The sequence below is a fragment of the Sceloporus undulatus genome, chromosome 3 (assembly GCF_019175285.1).
Source record: "Sceloporus undulatus isolate JIND9_A2432 ecotype Alabama chromosome 3, SceUnd_v1.1, whole genome shotgun sequence".
Taxonomy (NCBI): Eukaryota; Metazoa; Chordata; class Lepidosauria; order Squamata; family Phrynosomatidae; genus Sceloporus; species Sceloporus undulatus.
The window spans coordinates 139,394,770-139,418,249 of record NC_056524.1 but is presented as its reverse complement, the minus strand read 5'-3'; the positions used below and the strand labels follow the sequence as shown (position 1 = coordinate 139,418,249).

At 41.0% G+C, this 23,480-nt stretch overlaps 2 protein-coding genes across 3 annotated transcripts in view; one reads left to right on the top strand and one right to left on the bottom strand.

Moving 5' to 3' along the window:
• The window catches only part of OLFM4 (olfactomedin 4), a 43,187-nt gene extending 38,470 nt beyond the window's left edge, over positions 1-4,717 (top strand). Inside the window, exon 6 of the mRNA XM_042460674.1 lies at positions 3,872-4,717. Coding sequence (XP_042316608.1) covers positions 3,872-4,674 — 803 coding nt within the window. The 3' untranslated portion in view covers positions 4,675-4,717. The remainder of the gene's footprint in view (positions 1-3,871) is intronic.
• The window catches only part of CNMD (chondromodulin), a 771,045-nt gene that overhangs the window by 288,654 nt on the left and 458,911 nt on the right, over positions 1-23,480 (bottom strand). The window lies entirely within an intron of this gene.

Sequence of the window (23,480 nt, the reverse complement as noted above, 5' to 3'; positions counted from 1 at the left end):
TCAGCTAGGGTTCCCTGGAACCCTAGGCTTCAATGAAATGTCAGTAAGATTTCTGTGAGAGGTTCTGGCTGGAATAAATAACAACATTTTTGAGCTGTGGGTACAATCATTTTAATGCAGGGGTTCTCTGAGACTTGAAAATTATTTCCAGGGTTACTACATGGTGAAAAGGTTGGGAAAGGTTAGATTATAGCTCAAGCTTCCTGTTCTGGATGGCTTTGTTGTTATGTGCCTTCATTTCTGACCTATGGCGACTCTAAGGTGGACCTGTCATAGGGTTTTCTGAAGCTGAGAGGGTGTGACCTGCCCAAGGTCACCCAATGGGTCTCCAGGGTCAAGTGGGGAATTGGAGGTTCTAGCAGGGGAGCACAGCTATCGTATACCCTTGACCGAAGGACGGTACACTCCTTCTATCTGGGATGGTCATCCTCTTCCACCAAGTGCGCAGCTTCGGGAGGCATGCACATGGAGCGGTGAGGGAGGAAGGGAACACCTGCCTAGCCAGCCAGATCAGCTGAATCAACCCTGGCGATCAATGGGGTGACAGATGTTGCAGTCAGATCGCCCTCACATCCCAAGTGGGGAATTGAACCACAATCACTAGAGTCCTAGTTCTACATTCAAACCACTATATGACACTGGCTGTCTGGATGGCAGGACCTTTCATAAATGTATTTGAAATTGCATTTAGCACAAATATGCCAAGTGTCTGTTAAAAATTGCAAAATGACCTGACACATACTGGAAATGAAAAAAGCCCTGGAGCCTGTATTCTGTAATTTACTGATAACTTTCCCATGCCAACTCTTTTGGTATTTTACCGCTTGGTTATTGTACCTAACATCACTGACCAATCCAGACTGGCCAGACAGCTGCAATGGAGTGTTCATTTGTGTACAACAAAATGTACACATGAATTTCATTTCTGTTCTTCTCAGCAGTTGATTCTGATCAATGTAAAGTCTGTTACCTAATTGTGGTAGAATGTCAGACTTAAAATCCTCAGAGATAAAACCTGACAGTTTTATTTATGACCTTTGCCGAAATAATAAAATGCCAATAATGTACCTGTCCTTTTGATACATACATCAAAGCTGCATATGTTTTTGTAGTGCCAGGGGAATGTCTGTTTGGGAGCGTCTCTTCCTGATTGGCATTTTAAGATGGAGAAATTTAGCAGTATTGTGCCCAGCATCGTTTCAGCCATCTGGTTTGGCTGCTTACATTTGCCCTCCTTGGCTGCACAGATGGATGAAAGTTCAGTCTAGACTCCACTCTAGATACCCATGGCTTGCAATAATTTAACCTGTAAATTAAACTTTCTGGTCATGGTTGTACAGCTGACATAGAAGCACACATTTCCATTAATACTGATGGCCACAGGTCAGGGGATGACTGTCAAACAATAGTCTGGGACCTCTGAAGACTGTCCATTACTAACTGTAGGGGAAAAATAATTATACAGTACAGTCAGCCCTCCACATTTGTGGTTTTAATTTTTGCGGATTGGATTATTCATGGATTTGATTAATACAGTCTCTCTAGGAAACTCTAGGTCCTCTAGCATGACTCTGCCAGAGGCTGACCATAGAGTTGCAATCTATGACCTACAGAGTCCTAGAGAAAACACTTTTCTAGGCATTTGTAGGTTCCCCAGCACAATTCTATAGTCAACTTCCAGTGGATACTGACTACAGAGTTGCAGTAGAGGACCTAGAGATTCCTAGATAGATGTTATCTCAGGTAAAAATGCATTTTCCCACTTTCATGGAGGTCCTGCACCTCTAATCCCAGCGAATGTGGAGGGATTACTATATATGGAAATAGTGTCAGCTGACAACCAAGGTTTTGTCAATAAAGTGTTTTTGTTGACCGCTACTCTATACACCAGAGTCCCTCTCCCCAAAGGAGAAGACCAGGACAGATGTGGCCAAGCAATATCAGAGTATGGTGAAATTTCAGATGGCTGAAATTACTGATGAATAGGAACACACAACCTAGGAAAAGATGAAGTTACAGTGGTGCCTCGGGTTACGAAATTAATTCGTTCCGCGGCTAATTTCGTAACCCGAAAAACCTTCGTAACCCGAATTGCCATAGGCGCTAATGGGGAAAAAAGCCGCGGCTCTGCCGCGGCTCCATTTAAACAGCGCCGGAGTTTTTTCGTAACCCGAAAAAACTTTCGTAACCCGAAACAATAAATCCCTATGGGATTTTTTCGTATCCCGAAAAATTCGTAACCTGGGTATTTCGTATCCCGAGGTACCACTGTATTTGTTTTTGGCTGAGCCTTCTGGGAAAGACAAGATTTTATCCCTTCTTCTCTCCTCTCCTCTGCTGAATTGAGTGAATACAAACTACTTTTGCACTTTGAACTCAATGAAGTAAATTGAGAGCTGAGGACAAATGGGTAAAGTTGGAGGAGGAGAGAGAAACTGGGACATTTTAAAAGTGGTTACAAAAGTGGGCTGGTAGAAGAATAATTGGAACTGTACCTTAAAATCAGGATAGTTGGAGGGCATAGACAAATGGAATACTTTTGATGGCAAAAAACGCTGGCATTAAAGCAGGAGGAAATTACAATAGGAGCAATGTCATGTGAAAAAGCTCCCTTGCTTACTGATGCTAGCCCACTTCCATTGCCCTATGAAAGCCTTATGTGAAAATGACCTTAGAGCCTTGATGGACTAGCATCAAAGGACGGCATCGGGGTGGAGTCAGTGCCTGGTGTCTGCATGACACACATCCTGACTCTGCCCCTATGTCAGGGTAATCCTGTGCCCCACCACATGGCGGGTGGCATCACAGTGTTCCTCTAGCACTGCATTCAGATGACGCAGCACCAAAGGAGCACCGAAAAGCTGCGGGCTGGTGGCCAAGGCATCCTTTCTGCGGTGCAAAAAGGCCAGGTCAGGGCCATGGCATGTAGTTGCTATGGCTCCAATCTGGCGCTGAAAGGGGCGGCTGCAGGTGGTCTGTTCAGCCCCTATGTTGCTGATGAAGAAGCTAGAATTACCAACACTCTGATCTGGAAGAAGCTGTAGACATACAAATATTTGACAGAAAAGCAATGCATACACGTTCATAATAAATAAACAAACCATAAAAAACAAATCCTGCCCTATTTTTTTTTTAAAAACCCCAAAAACATGTGTTTGCTGTTTGGTCCATGCTAGAAAAGCTAGCTTCTACCAGCAGCAATTTGGGGAGGCTGCTTCAGGGGCAGGGATGAGGTGGAGAGCTCAGCCTTTACACCAGCCATGCTGAAAGGCCACTTTCTCTCTTTCTTTTTTCCTTCTTATTCCTGTTTCCTTTTGTGCTGTTTTGCAGACAAATATTCTCTTGTTTTTATTGATTCTGTGTAATCAGCTCTGGGAACCTTTTGGGCTGAAGGACAGGATAAAAATGCTTTATATAAAATAAAATAAAATTCTCATAGTGAAAAAGTTACAGGAAGGATCTTAGACAGCAGCCGTATTTTCCCTTTATTAGCCAATCTCTTGGACAATACAAAGGGGGCAAGTAGAAGTAGAAATTCCTACAAAACACATTTCTTTATTGGACAAGATAGTCTACTCCATTTTGCTTGGAATGTTACATTTTATCTGTGAAAAAGAGCACCTTTTTACAGTAGCTTTATGGATGCATTGGCAGCCAGGTATTGGGTTTAATCAGAGTGCCAAGGGAAATGAGAATTTGCCAAAAGCTGGAAGCAGCTTGGAGGATGGGTGGTAAGTAGATGACAGGTTAAGACAGAAAGGTTTAGTGAGTGGTGAACATATGAGATACTTTATTTAGAGGCATGAGTTTATAAGTTTTGAATGCCTCCTCCAAACATGTAAAGCATTCTTCTTCCTCTTTTTGATTAAAGGAACCTGCGGCCATGGTGGAATTATGAACATCAGTCAGCCCTACATGATTCAGTTGAACTGGAGGGGATTCTCCTTCAAACAAGGTGCCTGGGGAAGATATTCCTCTCCACTTGCCCCTGAAAAGGAACTTTACTGGGTTGCACCACTGACAAGTGGAAGATACTTGGAATACTACAGACTTCATGAATCCTATGATGACTTATTGCTCTTCAAATACAAAGTGGAAACTAAATGGCAGTATGGTGATGGCAGTGGTGTCACTGTTTACAACAATTACATGTATTTTAATGTATATGGTACCAGAGATATAGCTAAGTTAGATCTAGCCAGAAACACTGTGGTGCTGAGGAAACCCCTTCCAAATGCTGCTTTTAACAACCGGTTCTCGTATGCAGGTGTGTCATGGCAAGATATGGATTTTGCTGTGGATGAGAGTGGGTTGTGGGTCATTTACTCAACAGAAGACAGTACAGGTAACATTGTGATCAGCAAACTTAATGAAACCTCTCTTGATGTGCTTGAAACATGGCAAACAAAGCAGTACAAGCCTTCAGTGTCTAATGCCTTCATTGTATGTGGTGTGCTCTATGCCACAAGGACTATTAATACTAGGAAAGAGGAGATCTTTTACACATATGACACAAACACTGGAAGAGAAGGGAGTCTAAGCATCATTATTGATAAAATGCTGGAAACCATTCAGAGTATTGGGTACAGCCCTATAGATCAGAAACTGTATGTGTACAATGATGGATACCTTGTTCGTCATGACCTCGTTTTCCAGCCTATTTTACCAGCATAGTTTTCTGTATATGTTTAAAACAAACCAATAAATCAAGGGAACAGAGAAAAGCAAGTCTCCCGTTTATTTGTATATCACTCTTTTTATGAAGAAAAAAAGGATGTTACATAATGGGGCGGGGGAATTTACTATTAATCATGGGATGCAGGTTTTTATATCCCTTCTAATCACATGCTAGAGATTTGAAATAATGGAGTTTATCACACAGGGACGGGACGTGGTTGGGAGCAAAGCAGGTCTCTCTCTCGTCCTTGTCCCGATTGTGCGAAAGGGTTTCAGAGACGTCATGCTTTGTCCTGTCATTTAAGTGGAATTATATTAACATGAACTCCTGTTAATACAAAATGACAGTACAATTCCACTTCAGTGATGTGACAATGACAGGATAAGCAGAACATCATGTAAAAATCTTTGTGCAATTGTGGTCAATTGTGGTTCAATGATGGGACAATGACTGGATAAGCATGATATTGTCTGAAAATCTTTTCGTGATTGCATGATAAAGACAGGAAAAGGACGGGACAAGGATGTCCTTTACCTTGTGTGATAATCTCCTATGAGCCGTACCAGAGGGTGAAGCAATCTTTCTCCCTTTATCACCAAGAAAACACTCCTTTGCAACCCTTGCTGGAGGTGAAGGCAAACCATGTGGATTTATATCTTATTAATTTGTTGTTATGTGCCTTTACGTTCACTCCAAATTATGGCAACCCTATCATCATAGGATTTTCTTGGCAAGATTTATTCAGAGAAGATTTCTATTATCACGACAGATGTACCTCATATGTGATTAAGGCCCTGTGCAGACCAGCCTTAAAGGCCGGGTTGGGGGCAAAGTCAAGGTGTAGCATCCATATGATGCCTGCCCTGGCTCCACCCCCAGGGTGGTGTGATGCCATGTGCCACACTGTATGGCACCTAGTATTATGGCACTCTTCTGGCACTGCATCCGCATGACACAGCACCAAATGAGCGCTGTGAAGCTGCAGTGCCATTGGTATTGCACCCTTTCCAGGCGCAAAAAGGAGCTGCTTTTTGCAGCTCCCTTTTGCACTCTGGAAAGGCCAGATCAGGGCCACAGTGTAAAAGGGGCGGCTGAAGGCCATCCTTTTGGGGCTGTCTGCACAGCCCCTAAATTAGATTAATAATCAGAGGTAATAATAAATTTAGTGGTTTTCTTACTCAGCCAAACAGATAATAAAATAATTGGTGTTTTGCTTCACAATATAGATTAAGTGTGAACTATAATAATAAATGATATGTGCATTGTGAAGAAAATAAAATTGCTTGTTGACGAACCAAGACCACACACAGACAAAGTCAGAAACAATCATTTAAAAACAAAATGGATCACTGAAAAAAAGCAAGTCAAACATCTAGCAAAAACTAGGAGCAACTGGGGAGTGGAAAAATAAATGTCATTACCTAGAAGGCATACAGACAACTGAGCAGATTATTAAGATTAACCAGAAAGGCAAACAGGATAAAGTCAGGCAATTCAACTAGTCAAAAGAACAGGAAATTAAGAGATGACAATCAGACAATTTCAGCACAGCTCTTTCAAGAATCTGCTTTGCTGTTGTTGTCTTCAAGTTGTTTCTGAACTATGGCAAATTGATTTGAATTGGCCCAGTTTGCTTAGGTATTTAGGAGCTTGAATGAATCATTGCCTTTCTGGCTAGATTTGAACACCCGCTATGGCAGCAAAATCCAGAAACTGCAGTTCTGCTTCTGGTAGAAAATGATTTTTCCACAGCTATCATCCCAAAACTTTTCAGGACAGCATGAGGCCAATCATTAGTCCAGGTGTGAGATTAATGAAGTCTGTAAGGTCCCTAGTACAGTAAGCTTCAGGGACACACAACAAATTCACTATATTAGACCAGGAATGACAGAGCAGCTGGACTGGAAATCTTCTAGAAATTCCCAACTGGAGTCAGATGAACTGCAGATATAGATGCTATAGATGGTATGTGTTTTCTTCAAGAGCTGCCTTACACATTGCCTGGCAAAATAAAGCTAAGAGACAGTCATTGCTTTTTATTGCTCATCTTCTTAGTTGCACCCTCTGAAAACTGATAGAACATATTATTTTCATATGCCCCCAGATGAACTAAAACTGCTGTCACATCAAGCTCCTCCTTATCCTGTGATCAAGGGATGGACACTCAAGCCCCTATGGGAGAGGGTCTTTCTTTTCTCTTTTTTCCTACCACATCCTTTTGAATGGGTCATAATGCACAGGCCATAGACAGAGACAACCAATATCACAATGCACACCACAATGAAAAGAAACTGGGATCTTTTTCAGGTAAAATTTGAATGCCACCAAAATAACCCACTCCATAAAACAAAATCTTACCGATCTTAAAGGTTATTCAGGCAGTTAAGAGATAGTTACAGGAGAAAGGAAAGAAGCTAATTTACCAGGGCCCTGTCTGTATGTGCAAAATAAAACATCCTTCCCTGCATCCTCTTGGAAGGGAGTGTGGACAACACATGGCTCAATCCCTGGTTCTGGTGCAACTAGTTCTGGATGACATCTGATCAGTTTAGCACTGAACCTAGGGTATGCCACTCTCAAAATATTTTAAACTCACTATTTACTCTGGATCTTTCCAGAAGACTTGGAACTCTCTATTATGATGCTGGGTGGCTATTTATACTGCATCATGCTGTTCCACCTGCTGTGGCTGCTATAGTGGTGACTCACTCTCTCTGAGGCCAGAACAAGGCACCCAACCATGTGATTGATGCTGGGCAACTAGTTCTGATCTCAGAGCAAGCAACCTGCTGCAGTGGTGGCTGCACAGGATGGCACAGTGGGACACACATGTGAATAGCCATCTGGCATTGCAACAGCAGCCCACAGGTAATGCGCACACTACGCTCTATGCAGAAATGGCCAACTAAGAGCCAGCTTGGGGGTGGCATGGGGGCAGCATGGGAATGCTCCTGCGACGCAGCGATTAGACACCACACACTGCAGAAGCAGAGAGCAGCCATCGCTGTGGCAAAAGGGGCACCCTTTCCACAGCACAAAAAGGAGCGGCTTTCTGATGATCCTTTTTGCACTGGAAAAAGGCCAGATCAGGGCTGTGGCATGTGGATGCCGCACCCCCAATCCAGCGCACAAAGAGGAGCCATCTATTTTTGGCCTAAGTTAAAAGTACTGTCTCACTACAGGAGAAAGGCTAGAGGACCAGGTAAAAATCACCCGGCTTGCCACAGTGGCTTCTAAGGCAGTCTCTGACAACCTCTGATCTGAACAGGCAAACATAGGCCTATCAGTAAGATTACAGCAAGCCTACAGGCCTATTGAAGCTTTGTTTAAGGCTTGCATTTTTTGGCATCCTGCAGACTTGCATCCTTTGGTTCCCAGACCCTCCTTATAGACTTATAGAATTATACAATCATAGAGTTGGAAGAGACCCCAAGGGCCATCCAGTCCAACTTCCTGCCATGCAAGGACTCACAATCAAAGCACCCCTGACCGATGGCCATCCAGCCTCTGTTTAAAAACCTCTAAAGAAGGAGACTCCACCACCCTCTGAGGAAGTGCGTTCCACTGTCGAACAGCTCTTACTGTCAGGAAGTTCCTCCTAATCCTGTAGCTTCCATCTATTGTTCTGGGTCCTATTCTCTGGAGCAGCAGAAAACAGGTTTGCTCCATCCTCAATATGACACTCCTTCAAATACTTAAACAGGGCTATTATACCATCTTTTAACCGTCTCTTCTCCAGGCTAAACCTACCCAGCTCCCTAAGTTGTTCCTCATAGGGCATGGTTTCAAGACCCTTCACCATTTTGGTCACCCTCCTTTTATAGTTCACCACATCTTTACTTTCAAGCAATGTTGTGACCTTGATTAGTTCTGCCATAGCATCTCTTCTTTGGGCCTCTCGATATTCTACAGCTTTCCTAATTAGACCTTCTATCTGCTGGAGGATATTCTTTTAAATTAGCTTGACAGGACTGCAAAAATGAATACAAAAAGCCATTGCTAACACAAGTTGGTAGTTGAGACATCCACCAGTCCCAAGATAATCTCTCACCTCCTTGCATAAACCACTATATGCTTTCACTATATACTTTTACTTTCACTGGTTTAGCAAGGCTTCTGAAACACTGAGAGGCCAATCTTCTTTTTTTAGACACCTTTCTGCCAAGTGCTCTCCTTGGATATTGTCATGATCCTCACTCCATCCCACTGTGACTATGAATGGCAGACCTGGCCAGAGCCATATAGGACAGCCAGGACAAACATTGTCAGTTTTTAAAAGAAACTGTGGGATTTGCATGCTTGGTTACAACTGTTGTCCCTAGTAACTAATTTTGTTATTGGTGCTTCCTTTTTGTAATTTTTAAGTTGTTTTCCACACCATGATATTTTCCAGATGGCTTGAATTAAGTATCCTACAAGCTGGTAGTTTGAGATGCAGCAAAGCATCACCTCCCACAAGCATCTTAGTGAAAACTTCACAGAAACGTTCCTGTGAAAGCTGCAATGAAACAAATGGGACCTGCATAAAGAAAATGCAGGGAGAAACAAATTGGGGTCACATTTCCATAGGGCTTCTTCAGACCTTTCTTTCCACAACTTATAATCTTGAAACAGGTCCCAACCCATTTCATTTTGTCATTAATGTAAATACCAAGGGCAATATAAATGCTATGGCTACTTTTTTTTAGAAGGATTAGATCAATATCTTTTCTGATACAGTAGATGAAAATATCTTTCCTATTAAATAATTCTGATTTGTAAACTTTTCTGTCCAAAAAGACTCTTGTGCAGAGATAGGAACTCATTACTTAAAGTCAATGATGTTATCAATTAAGTTGGAGTTTTTCTAACTAAAAGTTTACGTTTTAAGTTAAAGTGATCAACCCAAGTGGGAATGTCACTATTAACCTGGTCATACAAATATACAATTAATTAATTAATTAATTAATTAAAGGACAGTGCTAAAGAGCCAGCATTGGTTTCCATTTCCTCAATAATTATTCAGCCAAAACCCAATTCTCTTATATTTTTGCCATATCTCTCTCCACACTTTGATTTGTGTTTCTTTGCCTTTTGTTAGTTGGTATCATAGGATTCCATCAAGTTCATGATTAAAACTTGCTTAGATCAAAGTTACTTTAAAAAAATACAAGTAGTAGAGCATGTTGGAAAGGGGTGGGCTTCCTTATATCCAGATGGTCCTCCTATGTTCTACCCCAGACATCGTAAACATTCCTCATCAGCCTCAGTAATTCAAGGTGAAGCTCTTAATCTTTGGACTTTTGCTGACACCCATGTGAGAATCAGTAACTTAAAGAATGGGTGGGGATAGGGAGATATAATGGAGGGAGAAAGAGAAAGCAAGAGAATAATTTTTGATGGGTTGGATGATAAAATGATTTTTCAAAAATTCATGCAGCCATTTTTTTTTAATTTCCAAGGTCAAGACAGAGACAAAAGGGGATGAGAGTAAAATCATGGCATTTTTCAGCTTCGTTCTGGTAAGTGTGTATTTAGCTTAAATTTAAATTCATTCTCGTATCCAGCATGTAATTTAAATTTTAATGGCAGTTTGGCATAAACATAATAGTCAATTATTCCTCTTACCTAAAGGCAATTTAATTAGATTTTAAAGTTTATTAATGGTTAACTAATGATTAACATTTAACACATTAACCCTTTCTATTAATGTTCCTAATTCTAATTTTGTGGATGACATCAAGATCTAGGCTACCGGGCAATGGAGAATGAGATCTTCTTCAATTGATTCAGGAGATTATCACATGCTAAATCCCCACTGGGCTTCTCCTGCAGCTTTTCAGGAAGGAGATTTTCTCTGCTGGAGAAGCCCGGGTTGGATATAGACTGCCTAGTGCCTGGCCATGGGGCAGTGTGAAAATATCCTTTGGTGATGGCTTCAACCCACACATATCCTGGTGGGGATGTGGTGTGCGATAATCTCTTTAGACACTGTTAATTTTGTGCTGGATTGCCATGGCTGGATCCTGTGGAATCCTAGGGTTTGTAGTTTGGTCAGAGGCATTAGTAAAGCATTCTGGTTGAAATGCTGAATGCCTTTCCCTAAACTGCAAATTCCAGGATCCACCAGATCTTCCAGATCTTCCAGATGCCAGCCACAGATGCCGGTGAAACGTCAGAAAGAAACTCTGCTAGAACATGGCAACATAGCCCAAAAACCCCACAAAAAACTATGGAATTATAGTGCTACAAGTGTGTAGTATGCAAGGACTCCTCTGTGGTGTAAAGCATCTTAAAGTGTGTAGTGTTCATTCACTACCCGAACAAACCAATCACATACAGGATTTGTTCTAAAATCTGCATGTTAATTTTTTCAGTTGATGAAATGATACAATCAATTCAAAGTCAAAATTATTGGCACCATTCCTGTTATTTACTGGATTGAGTGTTCTTTAGAGAAAAAAATTGTAACTTGGCACCAGATCTGTTAGTCATGGTAGGATTTGGAATTTTGACCACAAGTTATTTAACACAGAGCTTGTACTCTAGAGAATCTCAGCAGTCTTTTTTAAAACAAGTACATTCTGTGCTTTCATTTCTGTGGAGATATTTATGTGCATGGAAACAGTATCTACAAACGCTTCTAGTGTTTTGAGGGCAGGCTGTAATCTTCAATGGCATGGCCTATGGTCAAAGTAATTAAAATCAAAAGACCACAGCTACACTTCCTTTACCTTTTTCATTGCTCCTGCCAGCACTCTTCGGTTTACTATAAATTCCAAATACTGTTTTTATTTATTTATTTATTTATTAAAATGGATTCACAATAAAACATTGTAGTTATGTCAGCTTGGGGAATGTAACTGTATTTACATAAAAAGTCATGTGCTGCATAATTCATGTTGAATACAGTTTTTGTGATTGTTTGGCACTGAATGTGGGCTTCTGCATAAGAGACAATAAATAGCTGAACCACTGGCTGGATCTTTCTCTCTCTCTCGCTTAATAAACTATTTTTAGAAAGAAAAGCAAAATCGAAGTCTTTTCCCCTGACAGTTGGTTTGGGAAACAACAGGCAGCCAACTTGGGGAGATTTTATTCCAAATAGTGACACTCACACACCTCTGGACCCAGCTATTTAAGTGACTGGAAAAAAACAGCAAATGGATACAGAGCCCCTTGTCAGCAAGTACACCTTGCAATCTGTTAGATGATTTGGTGAGTGAATTCCACCTGGCTTCCACACAGCCATCTTAGGTCTGTTCAGCTGGCAACCTGGGCCTTGTTTTATTGAAGTAGCAAAAATCTGAGTCTGAGTTTGGTTGCTATTTTTTGAGATTGATGTGGGAAGCTCTTATAATAATAATTTAATTTATTTTATTTATATACCGCTATTCCAAAGATCATAGTGGTGAACAGCAAGTAAGCTAATTAGCAAGTAAGCTAATTTGCCCCCAACAGTCTGGGTACTCATTTTAGCGACCTCGGAAGGATGCAAGCCTGAGTTGAGCTTGGGCCCTTTTGCTGGTCTTGAACTCGCAACCTTGTGGTCTTGAGTGAATGGCTGCAGTACAGGCATTTAACCACTGCGCCACCAGGGCTCCAACAGACAGAATACTCCTTAAAAATATGTCTTCTCAACAGAAATATGTCTTCTCAACAGAAAATGTGAGTACCTATGTGTAGAGTGTTTGTTTGCTGTTTTGTTTAGGTATTCAATATGTCTTTCCTCCAGACTTTAGAGTCAAGGGTGCTTGAAAGTGCTTGAAACAGGTCAGATAAAAACAGACAGAAACACAATAGAAATAAAAAAGCAATTTAAAAATACATCAATAAAAATTACACCAATCTGTCCAAAGCCCCTTCCTCAGAAGTCAGTCAACTGCTGAAAGCATGCCTGACATCACATTTTCTCGCTGACACTATGGGGTCCAGCACACTGCTGCTAATAGGTGGTGCCACCCCACCCCTGGAAGCCCTGGGTTGCAGGCACAGCAACCACACGCCACACCTCCAATGTGGCAGTTCCATGGCACAAAAAAAAAGCTGCCAAAAGTGGCATAGCATTCTATGTCTGTGTATTTCAATAAATGTTACATACATAGTGTCTAAAACCAAATTTGGTGTCTCTTTGTCTGTGTCAGCCCTGCTGTGGATAAGTTTACTGGGAGGGAGATTTCCACTACACACTCTCAGGTTGAACAGGTTTCCCTTAAAATCTGGGCATAACAACAGAACCATGACAGTTAAACTGGAATGATAGCACTATGCAGCTGTACCTTTAGTGCAGTAATAATACAGTTTGATACCATTTTAACTGCCATGGCCTAATGCTATGGAATTTGTATTTCTGTGAGATATTTAGCCTTTTCTGTCAGAGAGCTCTTGTCCCATAACAAACTATAAATCCCATGATTCCACCATACTGAGTCAATTAAAAGAGATGTCCTAACCATGCTTGGGACATAGAACAGGGTCAGACACAACACTGTGTGATAAGTATTGCTAAAGGTGCTACTGTATGACTATTACAGCTTAAAAGCTGCATGTCATAATCTCCTAAATCTGTAGTGTGAATGAGCTCCAGGAGCACCTTTGTTTTATCTGAATTATGTTTCAGTTTGTATATATTCAATATTGACAGAAGACACTGGCTTAATACCAAGGAAGCTTCCTTGTAGTTAGATAGAATGGAAAGATACTCTTGTCACTGAATCCCAAAACTCTGAATAGCTTCCTCCAAAACTCATGTAGATATGAAACAGCATGTGCCTTGAGGCATCCCACAGACCAACATCCAGGGGACAGAAGAGGAATCTACCAGCACCACCTTCTGAGTCCTTCACTCCAAGGAGGACTGGAACTGCTGTGGAAGAAAGTCCCTGGGACCCATCCCAGTGAGGAGGCCCAGAAATATGTGCCCTCTTTTGTTTATGGTACTGAAAGCCCCTGAAAGGTCCAGGATACACTCACCCTGTCCAGTTCCTGGTGCTTGTTTTCCACCAGGGCAACCAAAGCTGTTTGCTACCCATATCCAGGCTTGAAGCAAAGTTGAGATGGATTCAGATAATCTATTTTATTCAGGAACCCTGGAGCTTGGAGTAGTGGTGTCACTAAGAGGGTGCAGAGGTATGTGCAGACTACACCAGGTGACATCCTAATGGGGGGAGGGGGTGAAACCATTGCTTCCCAAACACCTACTTTTGGCAGAAATGGGCCGTGACATTCATCTGCTTCCCTTTAACATGCCTTAAAAGATAGTGGAAGTGGGGTGAAGCTCAGTGGGAGGAGAAAGAAGAGGCCCCAAAAGCTTTTAAAATTCAAATTTTTAATTTTTTAATTTTTAGAAATTTAATTTTTTAAAATTCGTTTAAAATTTTTCTTTAAACAACCAAATTTTAACCAAATCTTCACTATGCATACAGTAAGTAAATACATTTAGGCTGTGCGTATGATATTGGAGGGTCACCAAAATGGTGAAGGGCCTGGAAACCATGCATTATGAGGAAAGACTTAGAGGGATGGGTATGTTTAGGCTTGGAAAAGAGAAAGTTAGCAGGTGATATGATAGCCTATTTAAGTATTTGAAGAGGTATCACATTGAGGATGGAGCAAGCTTGTTTTTTGCTCCTCCAGGGACCAGAACACAGAACAATGCAAGCTACAGAAAAAGAGATTCCAGCTCAAAATTTGGAGAAGCTTCCTGACAGTAAGAGCTGCTTGACAGTGGAACACACTCCTTCAGAGTGGGGTGAGTCTCTTGCTTTGGAGGTCTATAAGCAGAGGCTGGATGGCTATCTGTCAGGGATGCTTTGATTGTGAGCTCCTGCATGGCAAGGGGTTGGACTGGATCTTCCAACTCTATGATTTTATGATTCTAAATTGAAGGTATAATTTTAAATTTGATAGTTGTTTATGCCACAACTATTAGCATTACACTCAGTGCTATATGGGAATTACTATTTATGAGTAACATTAGTGCAAAAAAGCATTGCTAAGGATTCTCTATGGTGTGAAATGGGAGGAGGTCAATGGGGTGGGGTGGGGTGACACCATGAGTTACCGCACTGGGTGACAACAACCCTAGGGATGCCACTGGCTGGGAGGCCAACATGTAGTCCAGAATCTTGTCAAAAATGGGGACTGTCCAGTAGTCAATCTAGTGTAGTCAAATTTAGGGAGGATTTCCCCTCCATTAATAGCCTTTCCACATTAATAGCCTCCTTTAGACAGAACAGAACTGTGCCTTGCTACCATGAGGCATTCATCCAGTCTTACCCATTCTGCAGTCCCCTCTGACTGCCTTTATAAGGCAGGAAGGATGCAGTTCCATCACACAAGTGGTGGCTCCCACATCTTCCAGAATTCTGTCTGCACCATCCAACTACACACATTTGAATGTATCAAATGACATGGAACAAGCAGGAGCCAAATTTACAAGTTGGACATTGAGCTGCAACATTTTCAGTCCAGAGGGTCTATCACTGAGGCTATCCAAGCTATTTGAAGCAATGGACAATTTGGGGGCTACCAAGATCCTATAGCTCTGTGCCCCCAGTTATAGCACTTTCCCTCGACTCTTTATTTTCCTCTATCTGTTATTGTTTGCTCCCCCTCTCTTTTTTTTCTTGGAAGACCCTAAAAGATTTAAAATTTGTAAACTCTTTCCTTAATGCCAGATGGTCTCTTGTTTTTGCTTCATCCCCAAACAGTGTACTCCCAAGTTTGTTCAATAGGAAGTGGAATGAAATATATGAGTGCAGTCAACATTGGTCTGAAATCATGTTTTTTAATCATTTCATTGAATCTCCATTTTTCATTGACTTGAAAGAGTAATATACAAACAAAACTAATCAACTGATCAAATATAAAACAATTGTTGAGATAAGCATGAGTAGAGAGCTAGGGATAACTCTAATTTCCCATTGACCAGTATGCATTCTAGAGCGAACAGAGCTGTTGTAACAATGTGCCAAATCACCCCAACAGTTACTCCATGGGTGTCATTATGAAGGTCAGAAGAGTGCTCACAGAAAGAACAGAAAATGGGAGGGAGTTTCCATTGCTAGTTCAATGGGAGACCTGCCCTGGAGATACTTATTTCTTGTGGAATATAATCCGCCCCGCACACTCAGAACAACCGGGAAGAACTTGTTGGAAATTCCACCTTCTAAATATGTTATTACTTCCCAGATGGCCTTCTCAGTAGCGGCCCCACAAATCTGGAATAGCCTTCCCGACGAGCTCCGTCTTATCACCCCCTTGGAAACATTTAAAAAGAGGCTTAAAACCTTCCTCATCTGTCAAGCCTTCCCCCCTGGAAAATGAAGTCGTGTACTCTGATCCCATTGGCTCTCTACCTCACCCTATTTATTGATTGAATGATTGTTTTTAGATTGTATATTGTATTTAGTGCTCTTGATTTTATCTATTTTATGATGTGTTTTGTAATTGGTTTTAAACTATGTAAACCGCTTTGATCTTTTTGGGAAAGCTGTATATAAATAATAATAATAATAATAATAATAATAATAATAATAATAATAATACGTTTTATTTATAGACCGCTATTCCGCGATGATCATAGCGGTGTACAGTAAAAATTGTAATACAATACAAAATACAAGGTGACAGTTAAAGGAGGGAGGGGCCTCTTCCTTCAGGCTGTCCCTGATGGAGCTGGGTCTGCCTGATCGCTCCCTCTGAGGCCAAGATGACAGTTGTTGTTGTTGTTGTTGTTATTATTATTATTATTATTATTATTATCCATTAAATTTTAAGTTTTAAAACCTTCTATGACTCAAAATAGCCTTGGCCTCTTAGATGGTGTAGCACCATAGTTGGAAATGGCTCCAGCTGGCTGGAAAGTTGATAGGTGTGCAAAGGCTGCTATTCTTTCTCTACTGAGTTCTTCACTACCTGGGTGCTGTCTTGCTCATTCTAGATACTTGCCAGTCATAACTTCCCTACCTATTTTCCTCTTTGGCTTGCTGATGGGCAACACATTCAATGAGGCAAATCCTAATGTGAATCCCCATCAGCTGTGGATGGAGGCATCTTTCTCCCTTGTTGAATAAGAAAAAAATACATTTACTTCAAGAAGCAATGTTACCAATGGTACAGTCAGCCAGTGGGGAAGCTGGTCTGTTAGTGAAGCCTGCAAAATTTCATGCCGCAAGTGCCATTGTGGAGGCTCAGGCATTACAAGCTGTTTCCTTTTGCTTACAAGTCAGGCACTTAAGAGTGCTTAGGTGGGATAACCTCTCAAGACAGAACAACCAGGGCTTAGAATGTTTACAACGCCTCAGTTTGGTTTGTTAATCATTACTGAGGCAAAAACCACTAATTAATTTACATTAGAGTTAATAGGGGAATTCTTAATTTGGTATGTTTTTGTTGCAGCAAGTATTATTCCTAATCATTACTTTTTAAGGAAAACATTAGAAGTCAGGATGCTAGAAGTCATATTCTCGTATGCAAAGCCTATGGTGTGACACTATCTCATTTTGATGTTTTTTGCCACTGGTGTAGAAGCTTAAAACATGTTAAACCAATTACATGGGGAAAATGTTCTTATGTGTTACAAGGAGGAAAAATGTCAGTGACAGCCACCCATACAGCTAAATATGGAACAAGAGTCTTTGCTTGGGTGTTCTTACTGCTAACTGGCCAATGCATTTTTGGATTTTACCAGCAGCCAACAAATTTCCAGGACAAGGAGAGAGAGTAAAACACCCTCTATCCCATTTCTATTTCTTATTTTAGCCACACTGAGTATTTCTGCTGGAATAAAAACCAGGATACAAATATAATAAAGTTAAGAAACTCAGTGTAAGTAAACCAGATTTTCACAGACAAGTAACAATTCACATGCAGTAGCAGCTGGTGGCTTGCATGTGAATTGAGCGGTGAATCTGTTCTAGGTATTAGTGTGAATTTTATATGAGCCATTCAAGGAGCTAAGCCTTATCCAGCACCTCAGATAGTGCCTTTAAAGTTCAGAATATAACCCAGAGCAAATTCACCACCCCACTGGCATGGAAACCTCCAACCAGCCCTGCTTGCATTGCGTGAAGTTCCAGTTATGGATGCAGTGTTTATCCCAGATCTGAGAGATTTAAGATATTTCTTGGCTTAGCTAGAAATTCCCCAAGTGAACTTGGACAGATTGCTTTCATTTTTCCCCATCTGCTTGTGGAAATGATAACAGCAGCAATAATAACCTACCAGACATGGTTATTGTAAGAATGGATGAGGTAAGGAAATTGTGTGCTCCCCGTCTTATGGATAAGGGAGGGGCAATGGGATCCACATAATTTAGTGCTGCTTTCAAGACTGATGTTTAAAACTCATATTCCCATTAGTTTTACCACCCTCCTTCCTCTTCTCATTATTTCTGATTGCTTCTTCAATCCATTTACCCCTTTGCACACTATTAAGGTAGGAATTGCCTGTTTTCTATCAGTTCCTGTCATCCCACAGCCGTCCTCAACTCTTCATTTAGAAGCATGCAAGAACTGTTTTTTAAAACAAACAGCAACCAATACCAAAAGCAAGCTTTGAGTTTGGACATTTGGTGCATCTGTGATTTTGTGTAGATTTTTCTCCTTGCTACTACGTGGCTAGAATGCAAAATATCTTTGGATGGTAGGCAAACAATGCACTTCCAGACAACTGTGTAAACATTCTGCTGGCAACTGCATTTTCAATAGCTATACTTGCATAATGTGATGTTTAAATTTCATAAGTTCATCTTTAAATTTATAATATATATGAGCGAAGAGTTTTCTAGTGCATGTAAGGTAATGCATTTCTTTCCTAGTACTAGCTAAAATCCTACTTTTCATGTGGTGCTATTCAACACAGAAGACAAATGGAATAGAAGATGCTCCTGCACCCACCCTTCATGTGCAACAGGGTGTATCTGGCACAAGTCACTCCCAACTTTAAACATTGTAATTCTTCTTTTGGTGGAATCCTGTGATCAGTTATGTCTGCTTAGAACAACCCTATTTCTTTCCCCAATTCATTTAAAAAGCTTACTTAGAAATTCTGATGTTTGACTCCTTTGTATGAACTAACATCACCATCAATCAGATAAAGTGCACATGTCAGCCCTAGGAAATTGTTTTTTTTTTAAATTGTAGTCTCTAGCCAAAATGGAAGTACCAGTTTTATGAAATTACTTACCAGCATGGAAAGGAGTTCCGTCATTGAACAGGGTTTTTCCCCTTAACATCTCACATGTCATCACTCACCACCCTCTCTGGTGGTGAGGAGGGGTACTCTATGGCAAGGGGGGGCACTTTGGCCATTGCAATGGTGCAACAGCCATAAAAGTGAATGCTGTAAGCCAATTTACAACACTGTAATTATTGAACAGAATGCCAACTAGGAGCAGCTACATTGCTAAATCGCTTCACACTGAACTAAGCAGTCTCTAAGTGGTTTACAACGTGTAAGCTAATTGCCCCCAACAAGCTGGGTACTCATTTTAGCCACCTCAGAAGGATGCTGGTATTGAACTCACAGCCTTGTGACTGTGGGTGAGTGGCTGCAGTACCGGCATTTAACCACTGTGCCACAAGGGCACTTTAGTTGTTAGCAAATGTAATAAATAAAAGTATTGTCACCAAGAGAAGCTGAATATCACTTTTGCACAGTGTTAACAGTTGAAGTAATCTGGATTTAGGTCTTTGTCATCTCAAATCTAAAAATGTCATCACTGGTAGACAATAGTGTTGTACACCTCCAAAATTATATCATATCAAAAATCTGCAAAACAGTATGATTGAGATCTTGCTGTTAATGTGGCAGACTGGGATCTTGACAGTCCAGGTAGTTTGTGGATGGGAGGGTTATTCTGAGAATTTAATTACACTCTACTTTTCCTGTGAAATCTCTTTTCTTCCAGGCAGGGTTGCAGATATTTATGATGATGATCACAACAACAGCAACATCACTAACAACAATTATTATTTCATGTTTGGCTCTTCCCATGGATCAAGGTGGGGAATAGTAACAGATTAAAATACAACACATATCATGATGTGTCATGAAGATAAGCAAGAGTGAAGTGGATGTTCCATAGGGAAAGGATTGTAGAATGAGCAAAACCCCAATAGCAATAGCATTAGCACATACATTTCTATATCGCTTATCAGTGCATTTAGGTACCCCCTACGCAGTTTACAAATTATAAGTTAGTTACCCCCAACAATCTGGGTACTCATTTTAGCGACCTTGGAAGGATGCAAGCCTGAGTCGAGCTTGAGCTCTCCGCTTATGATTTGTGAGTGAGTGGCTGCATTTAACCAATGCGCCACCAGGGCTCCTTTTCTTCTTCATTTCTTCCATGTTCCTTCCTGCTTTAGATGATGGTTTGCTCTTGCTACATAAGGTAGTGTGGTGGTTACCAACTTGGGTAAGACTAGAAATAGGTTTAAATTCCCAGTGAGCAATAGGTGGTTTTGGGCCAGTCAATGTCACTCATCCTACTTAGTCTTACAAAGCTGTGTTTTAGAATACAATGGCTGCAATCTTCTGTGGTTCAGTGTAGCGTAGTAATTCTACACGAAGATTTACACTAAGCTGAGACATATACCAACTTCCCACCAGACTCATTGTGCAGCCTCTGAAGCCCCCTTCACCAACTATTCTGTGCTTTCCTCGAAGTGGGCGTGATGAGAGAAATGTCTGGCTTTGCCCACATAGCTACAAGTGAAATTATTATATCAGTGCTGAGATCCATTGGGGCCTTTATCGATTTCAGTGCTGTCACTTCTCCAATCCCACCTGTTTCATGTGAGGCATGGAATGGTAGTGTGGTGTGGTGGTAGTGGTGAAGGCTTCAGAGACTGTAGAGAAGTCTAGGGGGAGTGCTGTGAGTGCTGCAGAGGGAAGAAGGGAATTCTAGTTTCTGCAGCACCCTACAAAGGGGTAATTGAAACTGTGTGTGCCTCTAACAGAATACCATCCAGTTTGTGTCTGTGGAGTAGTGCATCGAAAACCATATATGTTACCTTATATTTTCTGAGGAACTATAAATATATTATTTACATTATCTTTGGGATATAAATCTTACGTATTATGGGATATATCATATTATTGTATTGTATATGTTGTATGGGAATATACAGGATACAAATATAATTCAAGAAATAATGAAGCAAATTCAATAGTGACCTGTGTTCTCAGAGCCATGACAGCAGCCGTGTAAGGGAGGTGTCCTCAACATGTTTTTGCCCACACACATATTGGAAGGAAAAATATGCTGCTCGTGCAGACGATGCTGAAAGAATGATTCTTTTGCAGGAGCTATGATAATAAAAAAAAGGAGTAAAGTAAGAAAATATCTGTGAATTCCTTCACTGTAGTAACAAGGCATTGTAATGCAGATTGCCTCAATTTCCTCCAAACTCCCAGAGATAAAGCAGGGAAAAAAAACATTTCATCAATGGCACCCACCATTTGTGTTTGTGTGAATAAATAGAAACATGAAACACTCAGAAAGAATGGTAAAGAATTACTGTCTAACTGGTTGGAGAGAGAGGCTCATGGGAACTGGTTGGCATTTTCAGCATCCTAAATGCTTTTCAACCACTGTCTCCATATTCACTTTTAAAATTACTGAGATTTTACATTTTTACAATTCCCACCCATACAGCCTTTAGCTGTACAGACTTTATATTTTGGGGGATGGGAGCTCTTTATGTCAATGTTTAAGGTAGCATCGTTCACTTTTACCTCTGACTCCGTCTCCTCCTCTGCAGTTGCTTTTAATATTTATTTATATCCTTGTCTGTTCCCCTTTCCCCTAGCCTTAGGACTCAAATATTAAAAGAACAGATAAAATTCTACACCATGAATACATACAAAAGTTAAAATATAAACTATAAAAAGAATTAAAATTAATTTTAAAACATGCCCACTAAAAACTGCAAAAACAAAAATTACAGATAGTGCAGCTCACTGTTATCAGTCTTTTGCAATTAGCTTTTAAAGGCCTGCCAAAACAAAAGTCTTCATCTGCCACTATGGGAAGTGTCAGTCTATCCTCTTTAGGAAGGGAGTTCCAGATTGTGGGAGCAGCCACCAAGAGAAGCCTCATGTTCTACCTGCTCCGAAGATCTAAGACACAGGTGGGCTCACATGGGAGAATATGGCCCTTCAGATAATCAGGACCCAAGTCCTATAAGGACCTATATGTCATAACCATAACTTTGAATTGGACCCAGAAATGGACCAGCATCCTGTGGAGCTGTTGCAGCAATATGCTTCCTTTAGCCAGCCCCAGTTAACAGTCTGACTGCAGCTCTTTGGGCCAGCTGGAGTTTCTGAACACTCTCCAAAGCCAGCCCCATTACAGAAATTCAAAAGGGATGTAAACAAGGCATGTTTCACCATAGCAAGATCTGCTGTCTCAAGAAGTGGGAGCAGCTGGTGCACAAATGTTAGCTGTGCAAACATGCTCCTGGCCACTAACAAAGTCTGAGCGTCTCAGCTCAGGCTTGAGTCCAGGAGTACACACAAATCGCAAATCTGCTTCTTTCGGGGTAGTACAACACTATTCAGCACCGGCTCTTATTGGCCTTCCAACTGACCAGAGATACCTTTCTCTTGTCCAGATTGTGGTTTAATTTGTTCAACCTAACCCTGTCTATTACTGATAGCTGATACTGATTTAGTATCAAGACAGCTTCCTTGGGCTGAGACAGGAAGGAAAAATAGTAATATGTTGTGCTCTTTTGCCCCTCCCTTTCTTGGTTCCCTGTGTGAGAAAACAAGGAAACTGAAGCAAGTCAAAGACATTTTGCTTTCTGAGGGAGAGCAGCAAATGGCACCTCCATAAGGCTGATGCTCCTTAAAGCTAGCCGAAATATTTTGGTTTGGGAAGGAGAACACTGTACAGCACCTTTCAGATTAAATCACTAATAATTTCTTCTCTCTTCCTAGCAAACCTGCTACCTAGAGCTGTTTCCTGTTTTATGGCAGAGTGAATTCTGTGATTTCAAAACAACTACCATGAGTTACGTAAGGCTGATAGCCTCTAACTCATCCATTTAGGAATAAGCTGGCAACATGCTGTAAATTAGTTTTTTTCTCCCATCTTAACTGGTTTTAGTGGGTGCAGTGGTGTTGCTATGCGGGTACGGAGGGTTCTGACTGCTCCACAGGAAAAATGCTGCTGCCGCTGCCCAACTGCATCCCACCTAAAACCCAGCTGCAAGCCGTGCTCAGATGGCCGATTTGCAAAGTTGGGAGCTTCTTGTTGGGTTTTAGTCAGGATGCAGTCAGGCAGTGGCATCGGTGGCATTTTCCCTGCGATAATACCCAACTGCTTCCCTAAGTAGATTTCAGTGTGGCAAGGATAAGTCATCTTATTTAAAACTGCGATAAGCTCCTTAGTTGGATTATGGCCAGTGTTATTTCCTTAATTCAAAACTCTATAAACTGCCATGAGGTATTTATCTCTTTTCAGTAGGCATAACTATTGCAAAAGCATTCACCTTTTAAAAGTAGTCCTCAGGAAGTATCCATTTATTTATTTATTTATTGGATTTATATCCCTCTTTTCTCCAAAATGGGATACGAGGTATCTTAGAATAATATATTCTGATTCTTTGCTTCTTTCTATGTGCTTTAGATGGAAAAATACTGTGCAAAGAGGGATTAAGGACCAAGCTAAGTAAACTCCAGTCTTAGATCTTACATTCTGAGAGTCACAATGTAAGAGACACACGTTAATGCTATGTGGCCTCTTTAACCTGAGACAGTTTAGGGACTCAGCATGTCTCAGTCTTGTCCTCGATCTGCAGTATTT